Below are 22,341 nucleotides of genomic sequence, written 5' to 3' on the forward strand. Positions count from 1 at the left end.
GATGGTCCTTTGTCGGATACAGATCCGATACGCTGCGGTAACACAGCACCATTAAGGTGCTGGCCCGACCATCTCGGGAACGATTTATGTGGCCACATTAAACCTTCAGGCCATTCCCCCCTCCCCACCCCCAAGTTCCATGACGAGCTTGGGGTCGCCAGAGCCTCGTCTGTTAGTGAAACGGGATTCGCCGCTCGAAGGTGAGGTTGACAATTGGGTTGGAGAAGCTATATATTGCGCTACACAACCCCTTGAATCCCTCAATGTGTCATACTTCTTTGTAGTGGGTGGCGAGAAAATAATGTCGCTGGCATGTGCCAGTACATCTAAATCAATTTCGGCCACGACCGTGAAATATTTGGTATCATCTGTAGTAATTCCCTCTCGTGCAAATTAAGCCTCCACCTGCGCAAACCATAACCGTGCCACATGGAATGGAGCTACTGCCTCGTGAAATGTTTCTTCGTTTTCGTTGGGCATAATGTGGAAAATGCCTCAGCAATGCTTGGTTGAACTATTCTGCCGTCGTCGGGGTCACCACTTACAGAATACTCAAGGTTTCTTATTCTATAATCTTTATTAAAACTAACAAAACTACATTTAAGCTTGAACGGGAAAGTACATGAATTTATACGTTGAAGTTCAAAGTCATACTCGACGTTGGCTGCAATTGCAAAGCCTCAACTGTTCTATGATGATGTTGCCACATACTGCGGCAAGTGTAGATTTGGATAGTCGCTACACATATATATGGGCTTCAATAGTGGTGCTGTAAATTCTGCTTCTGGATCGGGCGGTGAACGACAAGAGGAAGCACTTTAGTGCAAAACGAATATAGAAATGGTACACACTTTACTGCTCACTACCCTCATTTTCCACTGGATGAGAACTCCATTTTCCACATGTTAGGTGATACTATTAAATTGCAAGTACTTATTTAGACAACAATACGGCCTAGTTAGTCAAGGTGAGTCGCTATAATCAATTGATACAACTGATTCAATTTTTTTATTTCACCAAACTCTTGAACTGAGTTCAAATTATGTTTTCAAAATAAAACCAAAAAGACATTTTGCATAAATGCGTTTGATTAGTCCAAACAACAACTTATTTTGTTTGTTTTAGAGTCAGTATTATAATGACTATCAATATATGGAAATTTTTTTATTTTACATATTTGCTTTTTACAACTCGGTATAGAATTTGATACAAACATATTATATAACATAAAGTGGTAAACAAAGAACACAACGCGTATGCGCCAGTTAAATTAAAAAAAGTGTATTGTAAAAATATTTGGGGGTACAAAGTAGTTATTCAAGAATTCTTATTTACTTCGCTTTAACGAATTCGTATAATGAGGTACATTAGACTGTGCGAACAATGAAGTTGTTAAGATAGTATCAAAATTTGAAGCTCCGGTTGAGATGGTCTCGGAAGAAATTAAACATTTTTTTATACTCATTTTGGGCCAATTTTTATTTAACTTTGTGGTTATTGGAGCTTTTTCGTTTCCCCCACGCGTTTCGATAGAAAATTTCCCTTATTCCTCAGGGAAGCTGTATATTTTAACATAAAAATAAAAATGTTTTGTTTTATGTTAAAATATACAAAACATACAGCCTTCCTGAGGAAGATGGAAATGTCCATCGAAACTTGTGTTTTGTCTTGAAATTCTTGATCAATGCAAATACAGCCGAAATTATTGTTTTTTATCATAACCTTGTTAATTGATATCTGTTTTTTTAAGTTGATATGTCGGTATTAAGGACTTCAGATGCTCTATAATTCCTCCTATTGTCCTTTTATTTTGCACAGTCTTCGATAACGTGTTTATTGAATTGGGCTGTTGTGATACATCGTCACAGAAATAGCTAAAACAAAAAAGTTTCCCAAGACCATCCCAACATAAGCATCAAATTTATGACCAGTATTTTGCAACTTTTACTCCCGTATGGGGAACGACCCAGTGTGATGTATACACTAATATTTAGTGCGGCCTTGCTTTACATTAGCCGTGTTTTTTAACACGCGTATATCCGTTTACGCCTAAACTTTATATGGACTGCTAAGCGACAAGCTTTAAATACACCTCTGAAATTGCTGCGCATAAATTTTGTCCTACTAATTTTGAATACGCATTATACTCAGATGTAACTGAAAAATGTGTTTATGTTTCACCCTCTACACAAATTCTATGTATTCTATGTGCGTCCACACTTCATCGCAACTGATTCAGCTATATATTTTACCCTATGGCCATCAGAGCGTTGTGTCTCCGCTTTTCGGTACACCCTGTTTCTGTAGCTAGTTGTTTAACCACAACCGCTAGATGGGTCTCCTAAGCATTATCTAAGCGAGGATAGGCGTTTTTTTCACGCGCAAACGAAACGGTATACGCGTGTAAAAAAAAACATGGCTATTAACTCGTACCATAGCGAGGTCTAACCACAAAAAAGGCTGAAGCGACAAAAAGTAGACATTTTATACTTATATATCGCACAGTTTATTGTAAACAGATGTTAATCAAATTTATTTGAAAAAACACAAATTTCATAGAGGTGTATTATAAAGATCAAATTCAAAGACAGCACAGTCAGTTTTATTCATTGCAGTATTATATATGTACGAGTATATGAGCAGAATCTCACGCTGTTTTGGAGTATCATAATCTCTCGAAAAATGAAAATTTTGCTTCACATATATTTACAATAAAACTTGTGAGTATGAAAACAATTTCTCTTAGTAGCGATACATTTGTAGAATCTTGATATTTTGGCAGTTTTTGCAATGATGTTAGGTTATCGACTTCTGTCAGAAACGTAAAAATAGTTACATTGTTTTTTTCTTAAACCGTCGGCGGTTATATCGAGTAATGGAATGATTCCCGTAAGGTTTTAAAGGCATACGCGATGTATAATTAGCCGTATAATGCATTAACCAAGATTTGCTTATAAACTTAGTTTAAATTGGTGTTACTCTCTTTGTTTTGTCTGACTCCTTACGCCCTTTTCTCAGTATATAAAATTTTAGCGGAGACAACAAAGTGTACAACAAAATTTCTAAATTAAATACAAACATAAATACAACAAAAGCGCATGTGTGTACGTTTATAATAACAAAACCTTCAACCATTTTAGATTGAAGAGAAACTAAAGTACTCAGTTTTATGTGAACAGAAAGAAAACCTGTTTATTTTAATTCGATAACCTTTTACCTCGCTATCTCACTCTTACATGCAATAGTCAAAACAGTAGTGGCACTCCATATCAACATTTTCGGCCATTATTTATTGTTTATTTTATAATTAATTTAGACAAGGGTTTTTGTGATCGGTCGCGGCTATTAGGTGGGGCGAGCATTGCTACAACAACAACAACAACAACAACAACAACAAGGGTTTTACTCAATTTATGTATTTTTATTTTTTCTCCCGCTGTTGTGCGTATGTAAACGTGGCCATATCCCGATTTCACAGTTTTGGTTTAACTTTAGGAAACTAACAAATCGGACAACAACACAAGCTTTTCATTGATTAATAGGAATTGGAAGCTGAAAAAAACATATGAATTTTTGAAATTTGTATGATTTTTACTCCAAAAATAAAGAATCTATGACTAAAAAAAAAAACAATTTTATGTTTCGAAATTCCATCCTGAAAAATGCTTAAAATTACCTTCGTAGTTAGTACTAATGCCACAGAATTTTGTTTAAATAATTTTTACAGTATCTATTTCTTTTATCGATATGAAGTGCTACTATAGTACTTTCCATAATTCTAGCACCAGGAAATATTGCATTTTTGGTTTTTCGAGCGTTCAACCACATTTTTATATAAAATCTGGCGGACACATATATTTAAAATCAATTGAACAAGTAAGTCTATATTTCTTGATGCTAAAGCTATGAAAACTTTATTATTTCGACTGTCATTGCATCTATGTATGTACAATCATTGTGAATCAAACTAAGGCTGGGTGCGAGCTCGGCTAAATTTTAGGTACCTAAACTAATATTCCACTGGAACTTTCCAGCACTGCAATAATTTAGGTAAAAAGCTGTCAGAACTGTGCGAGTTAAATTGACAACCTAAATCATTTTTTATGCTAGGAAAATTATAAGAAAATTTTACATTTTTCCTATTTGCAATATTTATACATGCACAGAGTAGGGATCACTACGATCCATGACAGGTAAATAACCTCTATATAGAAAACTAGAAGATTCAGCGGTTCCGGGGAAGTTGGCCACATTTTTATCAGTTGGTGAAGAGGAATGTCCACCATGATATTTCTTTCACTCGGCATGTGAACTATATCTCACTAACACTTCAGGTCCACATGGCTGGTCATTGTGAGAAGATTGTGATGCGCGCTTTATCCTCCTTTTGCAGTCTTCTAAATCCATCAGAAACAATTTGGACACTCCGCCAACAGCACCACACTATATTGGAAGTCCAGTCGGCACACCAACTAAAGCACCAGCCATCGTCCACTGAACAATACGGTAAATGTCATGGTACATGTATAAGCGCATATCGATAAAAATAAAAATTAATTTCTATTTTTTTGTTCAAGTTTGACATTTCAATTTAGGTTGAAAAGTATGCTCAAAAAAATTCTAAATTTTTTCTTTTGCACTGCGCCGACAGTTTCCAGTGATTTAGGTTTTTTGTGTATTTAGGTAGCAATTTAGGCAAACTCGCAAACAGCCTAAGTGTGATATCTTCTGCATAGACGTCAAAATTCCAAAGTGATTGGATCACCTGATTTGTAATTGACTATCGCTGTTTCATTCTGTATCTCTTTCTATCACCCGCTGAAGATAGCCGGCTCTATGCGCCGCCATATTCAACAGCCTGTCAAAACGCTAAAAAGTAGCCATATTGAACAGCCTGTCAGGCAGTTGACGGATAGGATATCATACTTAGTTTGATTCACAATGTGTACAAAAATGTTTCAAAACAAAATGCCATTTTTTTTTTTTTCAAAATACTCACGTAAATCTTCGGAAGAAGGCATAGAAAGATGCCAGTGGAAAGCAGATTCCTTGGCATTACTTTTTGCAAATAGCTTATGTACGACCACTTAAAATTATTTAAAAAATGCTCTGCTCTATAAAGTTCTCTTTTTACGCCTTTTTCGTTATTTTCATGTAAGAATTTTGTTTAAAAAATTTTTAACACCCTAATGTCTTAAGCCAGACGAAAAAATTTCAGCGTTATGGTTTTCTAAGCTTCAAACAAGGCGAATTCAGTACCAGGTGTTGTTATCCCAACAGCTGATTGGTTCTTCTTGATTATTTTCCATACAACGCCTTCTACTACAACATGTCAGTTAATCGAAATCAAGGAACCTTTTCTTTTGACTTGACATTCTTCTGTACGGCGAATTGGTTGAATTCGCTTTGACACCACCTGGTATGGATTCGCCTTGGCTTCAAAATATATTTATACATATTCGATGAGCATTGCCGCTTCAAAATTCTTTTGTTTCTTTTCTGTTGCTCGTTTAATATTATTGCGAATATTTTTTTTGTTTTGCACAACTTTTATATAAATATTTTGTAGTTTACTTTGCGAATATAAATCGCTTAAACATAAAGTCGTGTTGTAATCAAATTTGTTTGCATTTTTCTTAACTTCTCTTTTAATTCGCTTTAAATTGAAATATGCAAAAAAATTATTTATTTAGATTCCATTATATTTCGCATGTTTTTTTTTTTTTATTTTTTGCGCTTATTTCATATACATATATGTATGAAGCAACATCCATGACAACAATAATAACAATGACGTTGAACAAAATATATATTTTATGAACAACGTGTACGCAAACATTCGATTACCGCAGCAATTAACGCTTCCTATAACCGTGCACTCTTGGTCATTCAATTATATTATTTTCATTTGTTAATGATTGACATCAATTCTTTTGCAATTAGCTTTCGCTCTGGTAGCGTGTGCTTTGTTAATTTTTTTTTATTTACATTGTTTTAGCTAACATAAAAAACGCAAGCAAGTAAATGAACATTTTTTATTTGTATTAACGCGCCAAGCTTATTTGAATGCGGGCTACATTTGCACTTTACCACTACCGCAAGTATACGCAAGACTCATGATAAGTTGGAAGAGAAAAAAATGGTTTTAATGATAAGCATATTTTTTGATTATCCTTATAATTTATTATATCTTTAAGGTGCTTCAAATGTATGGTTTGCTAATTGTTAAATTTTATCTAGTTGCTTTTGTGAAACTAGCAGCATGTCATCTTTATAGTTGTTATTTGTATATTTATATTTGTGGTTTATTTTTGAGTGCGATTTCATGCACACTGTTTTTCCATTGTTATTATTGTTGGCTGATGTTGCTAAGCAGCAATTATAAAATAAATAGTTCACCGATTCTAATTTATTTTTCATCTCTTTTTTTTTTTTGCTATACTACTTTAGTTTGCATGCTCATCATACTTATACGACTTTTTTCCCACTTTTCCCGTTTCTTTTGCAAAGCATCATTTATCCCATCGTTTCACTCCTTCGCTACTTTATTATATTCTATAATTATTTACTCCTTATTGCGCTGGATGTTGCTGCATTAATATTTGAAATGGTTGAGTTTGTTGTGGATGTTGTGGCGTCGTTGAGTAATAATGATTCGGCATTATCTGTGTGGGATGTAAGACCGGATATACAACGGGGTACATGGGTTGAGTTTGAGGCGCAAAAGTTGGTTGTGGGCCGCCACCGGCTGGTGAAGGTTGTGGTGGGGGATGGAACGTTTGATGCGGTTGACCGGGCGAAGGCGTAGTCGAGGGAGGAGTTTGTGTTATAAATTGTAACTGCTGTGGCGGTGGCTCATACATGCGTACCTGTGAGGTGAGAGAGATGTTATATATCAGTTATTAGTTTGGGAATATTCAATGAAAATATATATATTATTGTGAATTCGTCTCAAACTCATTAAAATTTACGAATGTAGTAAATTAATAAACGATTAAATCAAAAATTAAAATAGGCAAATAATAAATTACTAAACAAAAAAAAAAACACAACATAACTTACATTGACAAAGGGTTGCGATTGAAAATGCGGCGCATGTGGTGTTTGTTGATAGTGTATGAACTGCTGTATTGGCGCCGCTGCCAGCAGGGGCTGTCCTGTCGCCGTTGTAGCTGAAACATGAGTTTGCGATGTTGCCATCGGACCTGTAACTTATAAATATAATATTTACAATAAATATAAAAAATACTTTTGATATGATATTCAACTTTATATAAAACAAGATAAGTGCACTGGTGAGATTTATTGCACTAAAAGTAAGGTTTGTTCAAGCCGCCAAATAATAACAGCAGCATTGCTAAAGTGCTACTTAGTTGATGAAATGTTGCCGATAATCAAGCTGTTAATGTGCTGCATAGCGCAGTGAAAATTTTTATGTTGCTTTTGATTTGCTAGTGATGATCAATAGATTGCCGAAATTTGATTCAAAGAACGCGCAACGTTGCCACAGTTACTCAAGCTTAACCAAAGAACGTGATGCTCTTGCATAAAAAGAGACACTGCTGCAACAACTGCATCTCGGACACGCCCGTATTATGGAAACGGTACCAAAAAAGGGACTGCCCACGCAATTTTTCTAACATTTTGGAAATTTTCATTCTTAAATATATTATATCCCTACCAAGGTGAAACATCAACAAAATATTGTAAAAACCGGCTGCAGTCGTCAAAAAATTATTTCCATTATCACCAAGTAACTTACAACATGAGAATCTATGCAGCTAATTTTGAAATTGATAGCTTGAACGGCTTTAAGTTATGGCTTACAGAAGTCTACAGCATGTTCTATCATACAAGAGGCTTATTTGAGATCACACCAAATTTCATCAGTCATTTCACTTCATCGGCGTAACGCTACTTACTTACTTACGTTACTTCATATTTACTTAATTAATATTTAATCACGTTGAACGGTTATGGATCAACTGATTCCTTGTGTGATGAAGATAATTTTGACAAATCTATCACTACTTTTTCATGCATGTTCAGCCCGCAATTATGATTTAAAAAATTTAATACATATCATTTTTACTTTAAATTTGAAATTAAGTTCATCCTTTTTCCCTGTCATTGGTTATATAATTTTTAAAATTGCAAATAAATAAATAAAGTTATAATGGCTTAAGTCCACACTTTTGCAGTATCTACACACGTTCTCTACAAATCCGAATGAAAGATGTGGGTATCTAAAGTCCTATAAGAATTGAAAATGTTACCCTTTTTTGCATGAATACAAAAAGCTTGCCCGAATTAGTCTAAACCATTTCTTTTGAAATAAACGAACAGTGTGTATTGGAAAGTTTTTCAATATCTCAGTCTCAGTAAAATACAGATACCCACATTCTGTATTAGGACAGCAGAGGAGTGATGTGTCCTGCTACATTTTTTATTACTAATATTATTATTTTTAACTCACCATAATTATTTCTGCGCATGCGCGGCTGTTGACCTGCCTGTGGATGTGTCGGCGCTTGGAATGCAGGCTGCTGTGATTGCATTACATACATCGGAGTTTGACTAGCCGCTTGTACGTGTGCTCCAGTTGTATAAAGGCTCTGTATCGGCACTGGTGTCTGTGGAGTATGTGGCCGTGATGGATTAGGTGTGCTAGGGCTACGTGGTGTAAATGGTTTCGCCGATGGATTCAACACATGCGTTTTCTTTATAGTTGTGGTACCATTCGTAGCAGTGCCGCTGCTCACGGCTGAACCTATACCACTACCCGCAGGTGTGGTTACCTTATCTGCTACAATGCTTACAACATTATTTGCCTGCGTAATAGTTGCAACTGCCGTCGTATCCAACTTGTTTAATTGTTGTGGCTGTTGAGGTGGTGAATCTACCACTGGCGGCGAAGTTGGTTGCAATTGTGTAGGTTGTTGTGATGGCGGTACTTGTGGCGGCGACACATGATACATTCCTTGTTGGGCCACCTGCTGCGGTGGCTGTTCCTGCACCAAAGTAATATTTGCTTGCGGTGGCGGTTGTTGCTGCTGATGTTGATGCTGTTGTTGGTGCTGCGTAGGCGGTTGTTGTTGGTGTTTAGATATATGTATGATATTACCACTATCCAAATGTGATTTCTGTTGCTGCGGCTGCTGTTGGTGTACATGTTGTGGCTGCACATGTTGCTGCTGCTGCGTTTGTTGTTGCTGCTGTACCAAATGCTGTGGCACATAATGTTGTTGTTGTGCTACATGCACTTGCTGTTGCTGTGGTGGCGGCGCATGATGTTGGGTGTGGTGTGTCTGTTGTACATGCTGCATGGGCATATGTGACTGCGCCTGTTGTTGTTGTACAACGACTTGCTGTGGCTGTTGTTGCTGCTGTTGTTGTGGCGGTGATACCGACGGTTGCGGATGGTGCACCCCACCTTTACCCAGATTTATATGCTGCTGCGTTTGCTGATGTTGCTGCTGATGTTGTTGTTGTTGTGGTTGCTGTTGTTGTATCGCCACTTGTGTTTGTTGTTGTGGTGGTGAAGAATTGTTGTTCCCCAATTGGAAATCTTGCGAAAATTGGCGCAGATCCTGAATTTGATTGCGCATCTGCCGCTGTGGTTGTGGTGGAGGTTGATTAGGCGGGCCAGACAAAACCGCACCACCGCTTTGAGGCTGCGCATGACCATGAGAACCACCTCCTCCTCCTCCACCTGATTGTAGTGGTGGAGAGGCACTATTATTAACACCCATTGGTACACCCATCTGTTGCTGGCCATGCGGTGGACCATGCGATTTTCCCATGGATATCTGTATAAATTCAAAATTAATTTTATAAGTTTGACAGCAATTTAGGAGCCAAGACGATATATAACTTTTGTATTCATGGTCGCGGTTGCAATCTTATTTCATAGCAAGCTTTAATTTTGTATAGCCAAAACCAGTATAAGACAGGACGAAGAAATTTGAAAAAAAAAACATGCAGATCACGTCACCCAATTTGTACGAAAAAATAAAAGGAGCACGATTCCAATTGGAGAAGCTCGGCCTAAAATCTCTTTGGAGGTTATTGCGCCGTGTATATATTTTTATTTCAAAAGACTAGAAAACTAGGGACCTAAATTTCTGGTTTTTATCTTTAATTATTTGTTTAAACTTACATAGGTCTATATTTATGTGCAAAACCCATGTTATTAAATTTGGATGTTACAAATTTCTATTGTAGGTTTTTATACTCAGCGTGATTTGCAAACAAAGTATATTAACTTGAATTGGATAACGGTTGGTTGTACAGGTATAAAGGAATGGAGATAGATATAGACTTCCATATATCAAAATCATCAGTATTGAAAAAAAATTTGATTGAGCCATGTCCGCCCGTCCGTCCATCTGTCCGTTAACACGATAACTTGAGTAAATTTTAAGGTATCTTGATGAAATTTGGTATGTGGGTTCCTGGGCCCTCATCTCAGATATTTAAAATGAACGATATCGGAGTATAACCACGCCCACTTCTTCGATATCGAAAATTTTGAAAACCCGAAATAATGCGATAATTCATTACCAAAGACGGATAAAACGATGAAAATTGGTAAGTGGGTTGACCTTATGACGCAGAATAGAAAATTAGTATAATTTTGGACAATGAGCGTGGCACCGCCCACTTTTAAAAGAAGGTAATTTAAAAGTTTTGCAAGCTGTAATTTGGCAGAAGATATCATGATGAAATTTGGCAGGAACCTTACCACTACTACGATATATGTGCTAAATGAAAATTAGCAAAATCGGATGAAGAATACGCCCACTTTTACACAACAAAATTTTCAAAAGTCAAATTTTAACAAAAAATTTAATATCTTTACAGTATATAAGTAAATTATGTCAAAATTCAACTCCAGTAATGATATGGTGCAACAAAATACAAAAATAAAAGAAAATTTCAAAATGGGCGTGGCTCCGCCCTTTTTCAAATAATTTGTCTAGAGTACTTTTAATGCCATAAGTCGAACAAAAATTTACCAATCCTTATGAAATTTGGTAGGGGCATAGATTCTATGACGATAACTGTTTTCTGTGAAAATGGGCGAAATCGGTTGAAGCCACGCCCAGTTTTTATACACAGTCGACCGTCTGTCCTTCGGCTCGGCCGTTAACTTTACTATACTTAGTTCACGTACTTATCTGAACTGACTTTATCTTGGTATAAAAAATGGCCGAAATCTGACTATGACCACCCCACTTTTTCGATGTCAAAAATTACGAAAAATTTAAAAAATGCCATAGTTCTATACCAAATACGAAAAAAGGGATGAAACAATGTAATTGGATTGGTTTATTGACGCAAAATATAACTTTAGGAAAAACTTTGTAAAATGGGTGCGACACCATGTTAAGTAGAATAAAATGTAAAAAATCTGCAGGGCAAAATCAAAAGCCCTTGGAATCTTGGCAGAAATACTGTTCGTGGTATTACATATATAAATAAATTAGCGTTACCCAACAGATGATGTTCTGGGTCACCCTGGTCCATATTTTTGTCGATATCTGGAAAACGCCTTCACATATACAACTAAGGGCCAGTCCCTTTTAAACCCCTCATTAATACCTTTAATTTGATATATAGGCGCCGCTGGTCCACCTTTATGGCGATATCTCGAAAAGGCGTCCACCTATAGAACTAACGCCCACTCCCTTTTAAATAATCATTAACACCTTTCATTTGATACCCATATCGTACAAAGGCATTCTAGAGTCACCCCTGATCCACCTTTATGGCGTTATCTCGAAAACGCGTCCACCTATAGAACTAAGGCACACTCCCTTTTAAAATACTCATTAACACCTTTCATTTGATTCCCATATCGTACCAACAAAACCTGAGTAACCCCTGGTCCACCTCTATGGCGGTATATCGAAAAAGCGTCCACCTATAGAACTAAGGCCCACTCCCTTTTAAAATACAAATTTATGTAGGGCTATCTACTTATAATAAATATACTTTGTTAAATTTAAAAGTTTATTATTTTAAGATTGTTTATGGTTAATTATCAAAAATTTAAAATATTTTCAGTCATCAAAAATATTCTTTTAAAAATAAAGTTTAAATAAATTATTCAAAATTATATAGAAAATTAGTATTTTCTATATCTGGCGATCCTACCAACGATCCTTCTGACCTATACATATATTTCTCGATTTACGCGATAACAAAATTACGAAAATCCCGGATGAAATTTCGCTGTTAAAAAATCTAATAAAACTTGATTTCACAAATAACTCAATAACTAATCTACCATTGTCAGTGACCTACTTGGCACATTTAGTTAATCGACGCAATCCGATTAAATCCATACTACGCGTATTCTATGAACATTACGTGAACGTGCGTGTGCCTCTATCGAAAAACAACAACATCTTTATCAAAGTGATACAAATTCTTTATAATCGACATCATCGGAAATTTCATTTATACCAAATAGTTCATATAACATAATGGCAGATAGTTTCAATAGCCCACGTCGGTCAACTGATGACTAATGAGAATGCAATATTTCCCGATAAATACAAAATTAGAAATACACACACATTTAATGTGACAATGCAATATCTTTCAACAATGCTTGATGAGATATTCCAAACGGCATCAGAGGAGCATATTAGCTACATACATTAATTTATCTAAAAATCTTCTCGAAACATTGACTGAATCGCTTCAACTTCTCAAAAGCTATACTAAACTTGGTGTTACGGGAGTTGAACATATGCAATAATCGTTTTGATCACATACAAAGCTGTCTTTATAAAACAAAAATTTTGTAATCCTATTAACCAGTGATAATCGTATCAATCATATAGATACTTAAATCAAAAACTAAATATATATATATATATGTTTAACATTACGAATTTTGGTCTATAACCACATTTATTTTATAATAATCTACTTAACTAGTCATATAAAGTACAACAATTTATTTTTGAAAATTCAACTTTTTTAAAATTTAAAAATATTAATATAAATGTAACACATAAATTAGTAGTACCAGTGATCATACCATTTATTGAACTGTATTATTCAAAATTTTTGCATTTTTCGCAACTAATACTCATATTTTATTTTAAAAAGTTTGTTTCTTCAATCAAATTTAATCTAAACAAAATAATTTAATTTAGAATACTAATGTTGCATTGTTTAAACATTTATATTAATTGATTTAAAACAATAGTCAATTTATTATTTATATTAATTATACGCACTTCTTCTCCAGTTTATATTCAAGAATATATATCACCTACACATCTATATATATATATAAAGAAGTGTACATTTTGATTGTCACTCCGTAACTCGAGAACGGCTCGACAGATTGCCATGAAATTTTTAGAAAAGATACAGGAAGGAGAGATGATAGTTAGTTGATTTTGAAATCCCAAATCGGTTTGGCCATATATATATAAAAATCAAATTCTGTGTGTGTGTGTGTTCGCTATGGAAACGTATTTCCCACACAATCATCACCAAATTTTGGTTATGGGTTCCTTCGATCAACGGGAAGGTTTTAGGCTAAAAATAATTTCGATTTATAAAAGGGGCGTGGCACCTCCCATACAAATGGAATCTTTGGTACTGCATACCTTTGAAGGTATACATGCCAGAACATTGAAATTCAATGAGGAGTTATATGAGGTCAATCCCTAGCACCACCAAGAAAAGGCGGAATTGGGAAAAAAGGGGCGTGGAACCTCCCATTCAAATGGAATCTTTGGTACTGCATAACTTTGAAGGTATACATGCCAGAACATTGAAATTCAGTAAGGAGTTATTTGAGGTCAATCCTTAACACCACCAAGAAAATATGGGATTGGGAAAAAGGGGGCGTGGCACCTCCCATACAAATGGAATATATTATACTGCATATATCTGGATGTCGTAATGGTAGGATAATTAAAATTGGTAAGGAGCTATGTTACGTTAAGTCCTAAAACCTCCAGTAAAATGTGGAATGGGGTAAAACTATGGCTGCCGTACAAACTTAATTTATTTTAACACCTAAAGTTTGACTGTATTGTTGAGTTTAGCTGTTATGCTTTTTGGACGTTTAGTAATCTGCCGCTATTAAAAAATCTGCTTAGTTTCAGTCTATCCACATCTTCTATAAAAATCAAATTCTGTGTGTGTGTTCCCTATGAAAACGTGTTTGCTATACTTCGATCATCACCAAATTTTGGGTCGAGGTTCCTTCGATCAAGACGAAAGTTTTTCATATTTCAGAATTAAGAATTTTAAATTTAAATGTTTTTGTTTTTTGGCTATGCGAAAGAACTATCTTAGCTCCCAAAAATGATCATGTTAACAAAATCAATGATCGCTTTCAAAATCAATTTACTGGTGAAGTGGCGAAATATAAATCGATCGACACAATTACAGATGAAGATAAAATTGTGAATTATCCAAATTAATTTCTATACTCCTTAGAACCAGTAATGTCTGCGCATATATCAACTTTGAAAATTGGTTCACCAGTCATGCTTCTTCGGAATGTAATCAAAGCAACAATCATCAGCGGTAAAAGCAATACAATAATATAAAATAAGATACAATAAGATACAAGAATAAAATGTTTTAACAGAAAATTTCACCAAATATGCGTACAAAATTCAATTCAATTTACAGAACAATAAATTAAATTATCAACAAACAAAACAGAAAAAATAACGCAACATCCATTCGATCTCGGGCGTTACAACGTGCGCCTGGTAAAGCTAGTATAAAATATTTTACAACAACAGACATACAAACACCGCAATGCAAATTAATTCATATTCAAATCGAAAATAACACAATCCACTACAAAAAAAGAAATAACTTTGATTTCAAAAATTAAACAAATTTCTACAATTTTAAAAAATCTCTTAAAGATTTTTTAAAATAAATTTTAACGAAATATTTTCCTAAATATCAATATTTCACATTGAAATGTAAATCATATTTAAAACTCAATTTATATTCATTAACATAACATGAATCAATGACAATTTCACCCTCAAACAATTAAAGGAATCAACTTTTCATTCTTTATCAACAACTTGGACATACATTATGCAGAGCACAATTATATATTGAACATATATTCTGCATAATACAAGTTTTTAATTTTTTAATGATTATGCACACAAAGTTGCAATCTACTATCATTCAACCTCATCCTAGGTTCTTCAATCGCATTATTATAAATAACAATATATATTATATTATAAATAACTAATATTAATTCACATAAAATTACTACAACAAATAAACACTAACAACAATAACAACTTATAGTAAATCAATATACACTGTAAATTAACATTAAAAAAATAAATGTTTCGTTTCACTGGAGGGGGAGTATATGTAGGGTTATCTACTTATAATAAATATACTTAGTTAAATTTAAGTTTATTATTTTAAGATTTCTTATGGTTAATTATCAAAAATTTTAAATATTTTCAGTCATCAAAAGTATCTTTTCAAAAAATTAAGTTTAAATAAATTATTCAAAATTACATAGAAAATTATTATTTTCTATATGGAGTATATGTAGGGTTATCTACTTATAATAAATAAACTTTCAAATTTAATATACTTTGTTAAATTTAACAAAGTATATTTATTATAAGTAGATAACCCTACAACATTAACACCTTTCATTTGATTCCCATATCGTACAAAGGCATTCTAGAGTCGCCCCTGGGTCACCTTTATGGCGATATCTCGAAAAGGCGTCCACCTGTAGAACTAAGGCCCATTCCCTTTTAAAATACTCATTACCACCTTTCATTTGATACCCATATCGTACAATCACATTCTAGAGTCACCCCTGGTCCACCTTTATGGCGATATCCTGAAATGGCGTCCACCTATAAGAACTATGGCCCACTCCCTTTTAAAATACTCTTTAATACCTTCCATTTGATACCCATGTCATACAAACAAATTCCAGGCTTACCCTTGGTTCATTTTACTACATGTTGATTTTCCCTTATTTTGTCTCCAAAGCTCTCTGAGTATGTAATGTTCGGTTACACCCGAACATAGCCTTCCTTAGTTGTTTGTTAGTAGTTTTTCCTTACATACCTATTACTTTTTTTTAGTATAAAGTTTTTCTAAAATACATATATATATAAGATCAATCTAGAATTAAGGGGACGCCATATTCTTTAAACCTATTTAGTCATAGCAATAAGTTTTATTGTAAAAACTCTTATTTCTACTATAAATAAAATAATAATAGGAAAAAAACCATTATTTTATTTTTGAATATTGAGATAGTGCTAAAATTGTTTGATAATAAGCCATAAAAAATATTGCCACGAGCTTACCTGACTCTGGGAGTCATTATAATTGACCGATGAATTTGATTGACCACCTTGATATTGGCGCATACTCCGCTGAGGCATTGGTTTACTAGAATTTGCATTCGAATCTCCATTAACCTTTGATGGCCCGCTCATATGTGACTGATTGCGATACTGGGAGGTCCTGAAAAAAAAAAAAAAAAAAAAAACATTTTGTAAGGACAGGTATGCAATATATGGCAAAACAAATAGGATTATATGACATAGTGGCTTATTTCAAAAATGACAGTTTAAAGAGAGCGTGTTTATGTGCTGGTATTATCTAATGTTAAGGTAAAACAAGTATGTATATCATACTTTCTAACTTAAGCGCAATTTAGCATAAAATATGCGTTTTACTAATCATTGTAAGCTACTATATCTCAATGGTGATGTCAAGTGGGCAGCATGCATAAGGCATTTGCTGGGAATGTTTAAATCTTATTTACTTAGTATAGTAAAATTATTATTATTGAATCGAAGTATTCGAGTAAAGACAGTGTTAGCTAGAATATGAACTAAAAATTTTATTACAAAATAATATTTTAAATGATCCATTTAATACATCTCATATTTCTTTTATACCGGCATAAGCTACTATGTCATGCGAGCATATATACATGTTACTGCAGCATACCCATGTATGATCGGCGAATAGTTTTGATATGACGGTTGATTCTGCATCGACATTGATTGATAATTACCGCCCTTGCCTCCTCCCCCAACATTTGATTGGTTGTTACTTCCCTGCGACATATTGCCACCGCTATTGCCTACAGTCGACTGCGCATTGGAGTTGCTCGTTGATTGTGTATTACGCATCATTTGTTTACTACCTTGCGGTACCGTTTTGCGCTTCATCATCGAACCACCGCCATACTTGTTGCCGGCATCCGAACTGCTGTTTATGCCAGCATTTGACGACAAAGGCGGCGCTGCCGTACTCTTTATGCCACCTGGGATATGATTAGCAGGTGATGGAGCGGAATTAGTTTGCTGTTGTTGTTGTTGTTGTTGTTGTTGTTGATGATGTTGAAGCTGTGGCTGTGGCTGCTGTTGTTGATGTAGCTGTCCCATATTCGACGCTACTGTTGGTGGCGGTGCATTCATAACGCGTTCGTTATTAATTATATCAATGCCACCACTGCGGTCCATAAGATTGCGTTGTGTTGGACCATTACCGGTTGTTTGTGACGACACCGCCGCCGCTGACGATGTTATTGTGTTCGTTGATGCCATGGCAACAGGTGGAGGCGGTCCGGTGATGCTACGCGTTGGCTTTGTTATATAACGCTCAGTCATTATTTCACGTGATTCGTATGTACCACTACCCGTATTAACGGCACTGCTAGTACGTTTGTTACGCGCACGCTCTTCACGTTCTCGTTCTCTGTCGCGTTCACGTTCGCGTTCATGCTCCCGTTCGCGTTCACGTTCCCGTTCACAATCCTTTTCTCTTTCGCGCTCACGCTCTAGCTCACGTTCGCGATCACGCTCACGCTGGCTTTCACGCTCACTCTCTAATGCACTATTGGGACGTTCAACAGCTGCATACAAAGATTCTTCATCACCATTCTCTAAATCAACGCGCTCGCGGTAAATAGGATTATTTTCAATTTCAGCAGCCAATTTTTCCGCTTTGGCTTCTGCCTCTTTAAATTCATCTGAATCAACTTTATCTAACTGCACCGTATATGTTGAAAGCGAATCATCGAATGTCGATTGAACACCAAACACATGTTCATTTTGTCGGAACATCTCATTTGGATCCCAACCATTGGACGCGCCATCCAATTCAATATCAATATCACCATTCATACCAGATGCATCCCACGGTTCTAACTCCTTTTCTTCAAAACGTATACCTTTTTTAGAAAGGAAACGAAATAATAGTCATACACTTCAATTTTGTCAAAATGAAATATGAATTTATTTTGACTTACCATTGAACTTTTCTGAAATGGCACCATCCGTTGCGAATGTTTTAGTCGTAGCATAGCGTGCATCGAAATCTTTTGCTAAAATGCTAACAACAGTGTCACATGGAAAAATCATATGATTCGGTACTTTGTGACCCTCGTCATCATTTTTATTATTATTTTTTATGCACAATGGCAATTCTAATGCAACATCAAAGCTAGGCGAGAATGTGTGAAATATACCCTCGTAAATATTGCCTGAACGTAGACCTACTTGTACAATATTGCCTACTAAAGCTGTGGCGGCATGAATAAAATGCGTATTTTTATAGACACCTTGAACTTGGGCACGTCCTTTGTTGGACTGCTGTTGTTGTTGTTGTTGTTGCGGATGTTGTTGGTGTTGCTGTTGGCGATTGTCGGTAACGTATCTTAAAAAAAAAAAAGAAAACAGTTTTAAATGCCTTAACATAATTGGCGGTAATATCATTAATTTATAATAGTTAACATTTTTGAATTGAAACTTCGTTTTATCTTTAAAAGAAGCTTAGAATACCCAGGAAGTAGTGGTTATAAAAATAAGCACCCATCAAAGATAGAAGGAAGATTTTCTTGTTGTGACAGGACAGCTCATTCCAGTTGGAACTAATAGCGCATTTCTGACAACGGTCTTTCGCTACAGAACAGTTTTTCCAAACACAGAAATCTTACGTTATACTAGCTGTGTTTTTTTCACATCTATATACGCATCAGTGAGCTGCAATTATTCATCTTTTAAGGTTATTAGTGGACTAACCAAAAAATTAGTATTAGTGCGTACACAAACAAGGAATATCAAGCACTTATATCCACTAAAACACATTTACATAGTCATGCTTCGTAAAATGAATAACCGCTCATAAGCCACGAAGCAGTTCAGTACTCAATTGTCTTATTGAGCAAGAAAGTCAACTGTGTTATATGAAAACACTAATTTGAATCAGTATGACAAACAGTACAATAAAATAAATATAGTCATATCAGTCTTGTGACGCTAGCAACACATCGATGTACACGAAACGAAACTGAATAAAGCGGTAAAGAAAAACCGATAATAAACGAAGTCTACAGTGTATTACACACGAAACCAACATGATACTGAGTTAAAGCGACTAAGATTTCAGTTTATACTCAACAATGTCATATATGTATGGGACATATGTGTTGCGGGGCACTCGTATGTATTTTCTATTTTATGTGCTAGTCACTCATAGTATTTGTCTGTACTTGACTAAGTACACATTTAGACACAATTTTTTGGCTCATGACTAAGTGCACAAATTTTATTAGTACTCAAAGCAGACCTCTGATACGCATACGCTTAAACTCTATATGGAGTGCTAAGCGACAAACTTTAAATACACCTCTGAAATTGCTAGGCATAAAATTAGTACTACTAAATTTCAATACAAATTATACTCAGATGTAACTGAAATATGTGTCTATGTTTCACCCTCTGCACTAATTCTATGTATTCTATGCGTGTCCAATATTTATCACCACTGATTCAGCTATATGCTATACACACAAATACAACAGAGGGTTGTGTCTCCGCTTTTCGGTACACCCTGTTCCGTAGCTAGTTATTTAACCACTGCCGCTAGATGGGTCTCCTAAGCATTATCTAAGCGAGGCGTTTTTTTTTTTCACGCACAGACGAAACGTATACACGTGTAAAAAAAACATGGCTATTATGGGCTATTCTTCAACTCAGCACAGTCTTACAAAAAACAATTGCTATATTGGCAACCAGTTTTCGTTATTTCGTAAGGCAGTTTGAAAGGTGGCCTTCGCTATGCCCGGCTTGCGTTTTCATAATAAGAAATATATACAAAAACTAACAATAATAAATTGAATATAATAAAAAGTCAGACAATTTCATTAAGTAGACGGGGCTTAACAGCATCAAAAGTTAAAAAAAAATTATTAATTAAAAAATAAATTTATTTCAAAATATTTTTAAATAGAAACTGAATGAACTAATTAAATAACAAGATGTATCTCAACAAAATATTGGACAATAGCTGGTTCCAGCGACTTTTCACATCTAAGTGGCATAAATATTTTTATTTAGCAATTAAATGTGATAAAGAAGTGATCTTGTTCACCATATGTGGTGTATTTCAAATTAATACATCGCTGCGTCAGAACAGCCAAGACCTGTATATGTCTGTAATACTCCTATATTCGTAGTACTCGCAATGAGTTTTGAATTCGCAATCAAAAAAATAATTTAAAAAAATTTCTAAGTTAAACGGTTTTATTGAAAACATTACTTACTTTAAGTAATAATAATACTAAAAGCTAGAAAATACTTAGGCAGATCCTAGGTACCACTCATCACACTCCTCATCAATCTAGGGCGTTGATCAGACAATTAAATAAAAGCGTTGGACTCGTCAAATTTCTATTGATAGTCATAAGTAAGATCAACTGAACCTTAATCAGGTTATGCTACGCCTCACATTTTTAAAAATTTCACGCGCCCAACGCTTTTATTTAATTGTCTGATCAACGCCCTAGATTGATGAGGAGTGTGATGAGTGGTACCTAGGACCTACCTAATTATTTTCTATCTTTTAGTATTATTACTACTTAATGTAAGTATTGTTTTCAATAAAACCGTTTAACTTAAACATTTTTTTTATTTATTTTATTATACTGAAACTTCACTAGTAAAAATTGAACTTATGTGCTCCAAAGTATTTTGACGTCTCTTCTAACGGAACTTGATTTTTTTACTGAAATTTCACTGGCAAAATTTGAAATTATGTGCTCCAAAGTATTTTGACGTCACTTCTACCGGACTGTATATAATATTTGTTCAAAGAGCCAAATCGGACAGATAAGTACGAGTTTTTTGAATATATCAATTTTTGCGACACCTAGCGTGCATTTTTTTTACTAAAGCGGTTTCTATTTCTGTATGTCAAACATGATTTCCAAATATGAGCCAAATCGGACCACAAATACGATTTTTCTGAATATCTCGATCCTTGCGCCACCTAGCGGCGATTTTTTTCATAGGTCGCTTTCTATTCTTGTATGTACTATGTGTTCCAAATATGAGCGAAATCGGACCACAAATACGATTTTTGTGAATATCTCGATCCTTGCGCCACCTAGCGGCGATTTTTTCTTATTATTGAATTGTCATCGGGTTCTGAACTATATTCTAAGTTTCAAGCTTGTGGCTTATCGGGAAGTTACTTAAATTTTAATTACATAATTCGCGCTGGCCGGCCAGCCGTGCAGCCTGTCAAGTCAACCTAAATAAAACCGTTTAAAAACAGGACCTATGTATGTTATAAAAAAGCTCAGTCCTTTTAGCAAATACTAGAAGCTTTTTACGACCTATGCACTTGCTGCATCTAGGTCTGAGCTCAGGGCACGAGAACATTTGTTTGATCGTTTTCTCCTCCAACCCGCACTTCCTACATTTGCTATCACTGACCAAGCCTATTTTAAAGGCATGTGACGCCAAAAGGCAGAGTCCAGTCAGAATACCCGTCATGAGTCTACGGTCCTCTCTTTTTAATGATAGATGTAACTTTGTTAGTCTAAGCCCCGTTCTTGCGTCCACGCCTTTTCCGCTTGGTAGATCATGTGCAACTTGCGCTTTATCTTAATCTTGCCCAATCTAATCGAAATTTTAATGTTACTTTGTCCGGGAATTGAGTCCAGGATCCGCGGTGTGGTAGGGGGAGCACGCTAACACCCCACCACGGCGGCCGCAACTAGCAGCTTGTAGGATCTGTTTATTTCCGGAACAGCACAGTATACCGCAGACCCTACTCGTTCCACTAGCGCCACGTCCGCCATTTGGGCACCCTTGTACAAGCATAGGTGTGACGCTTTTGATCTCACACTTCAGCATCCTGCGTGACTGTTATGTTGGTTATGTTGAACTGGTCGATCAATAAGGACCTTACATATACTTATTCCGTCCATTAAATTACAAGAATTCCTTTGACGACCAAACAAAAAACCTCAATTACCACAATTTA

The 22,341-nt window shown here is 35.3% G+C and overlaps 1 protein-coding gene across 2 annotated transcripts in view; it reads right to left on the reverse strand.

Annotated features, from left to right (window-relative positions):
- Positions 1 to 1,107: 1,107 nt before the first annotated feature.
- The window catches only part of Atx2 (Ataxin-2), a 29,539-nt gene continuing 8,305 nt past the window's right edge, over positions 1,108 to 22,341 (reverse strand). The window contains exons 2-7 of one of the 2 annotated variants that reach the window (XM_067759441.1): positions 18,320 to 18,726; positions 17,014 to 18,241; positions 16,362 to 16,521; positions 8,477 to 9,809; positions 7,063 to 7,205; positions 1,108 to 6,869 (exon numbers count right to left, since the gene is read on the reverse strand). In XM_067759441.1, the coding sequence (XP_067615542.1) occupies positions 6,573 to 6,869; positions 7,063 to 7,205; positions 8,477 to 9,809; positions 16,362 to 16,521; positions 17,014 to 18,241; positions 18,320 to 18,726 (3,568 nt within the window). In that variant the 3' untranslated portion in view covers positions 1,108 to 6,572. Of the gene's footprint in view, positions 6,870 to 7,062; positions 7,212 to 8,476; positions 9,810 to 16,361; positions 16,522 to 17,013; positions 18,242 to 18,319; positions 18,727 to 22,341 lie in introns of both variants that reach the window. The other variant, XM_067759440.1, reaches the window with a different exon arrangement.

Source organism: Eurosta solidaginis, chromosome 1, assembly GCF_040869045.1.
Source record: "Eurosta solidaginis isolate ZX-2024a chromosome 1, ASM4086904v1, whole genome shotgun sequence".
Lineage (NCBI taxonomy): Eukaryota > Metazoa > Arthropoda > Insecta > Diptera > Tephritidae > Eurosta > Eurosta solidaginis.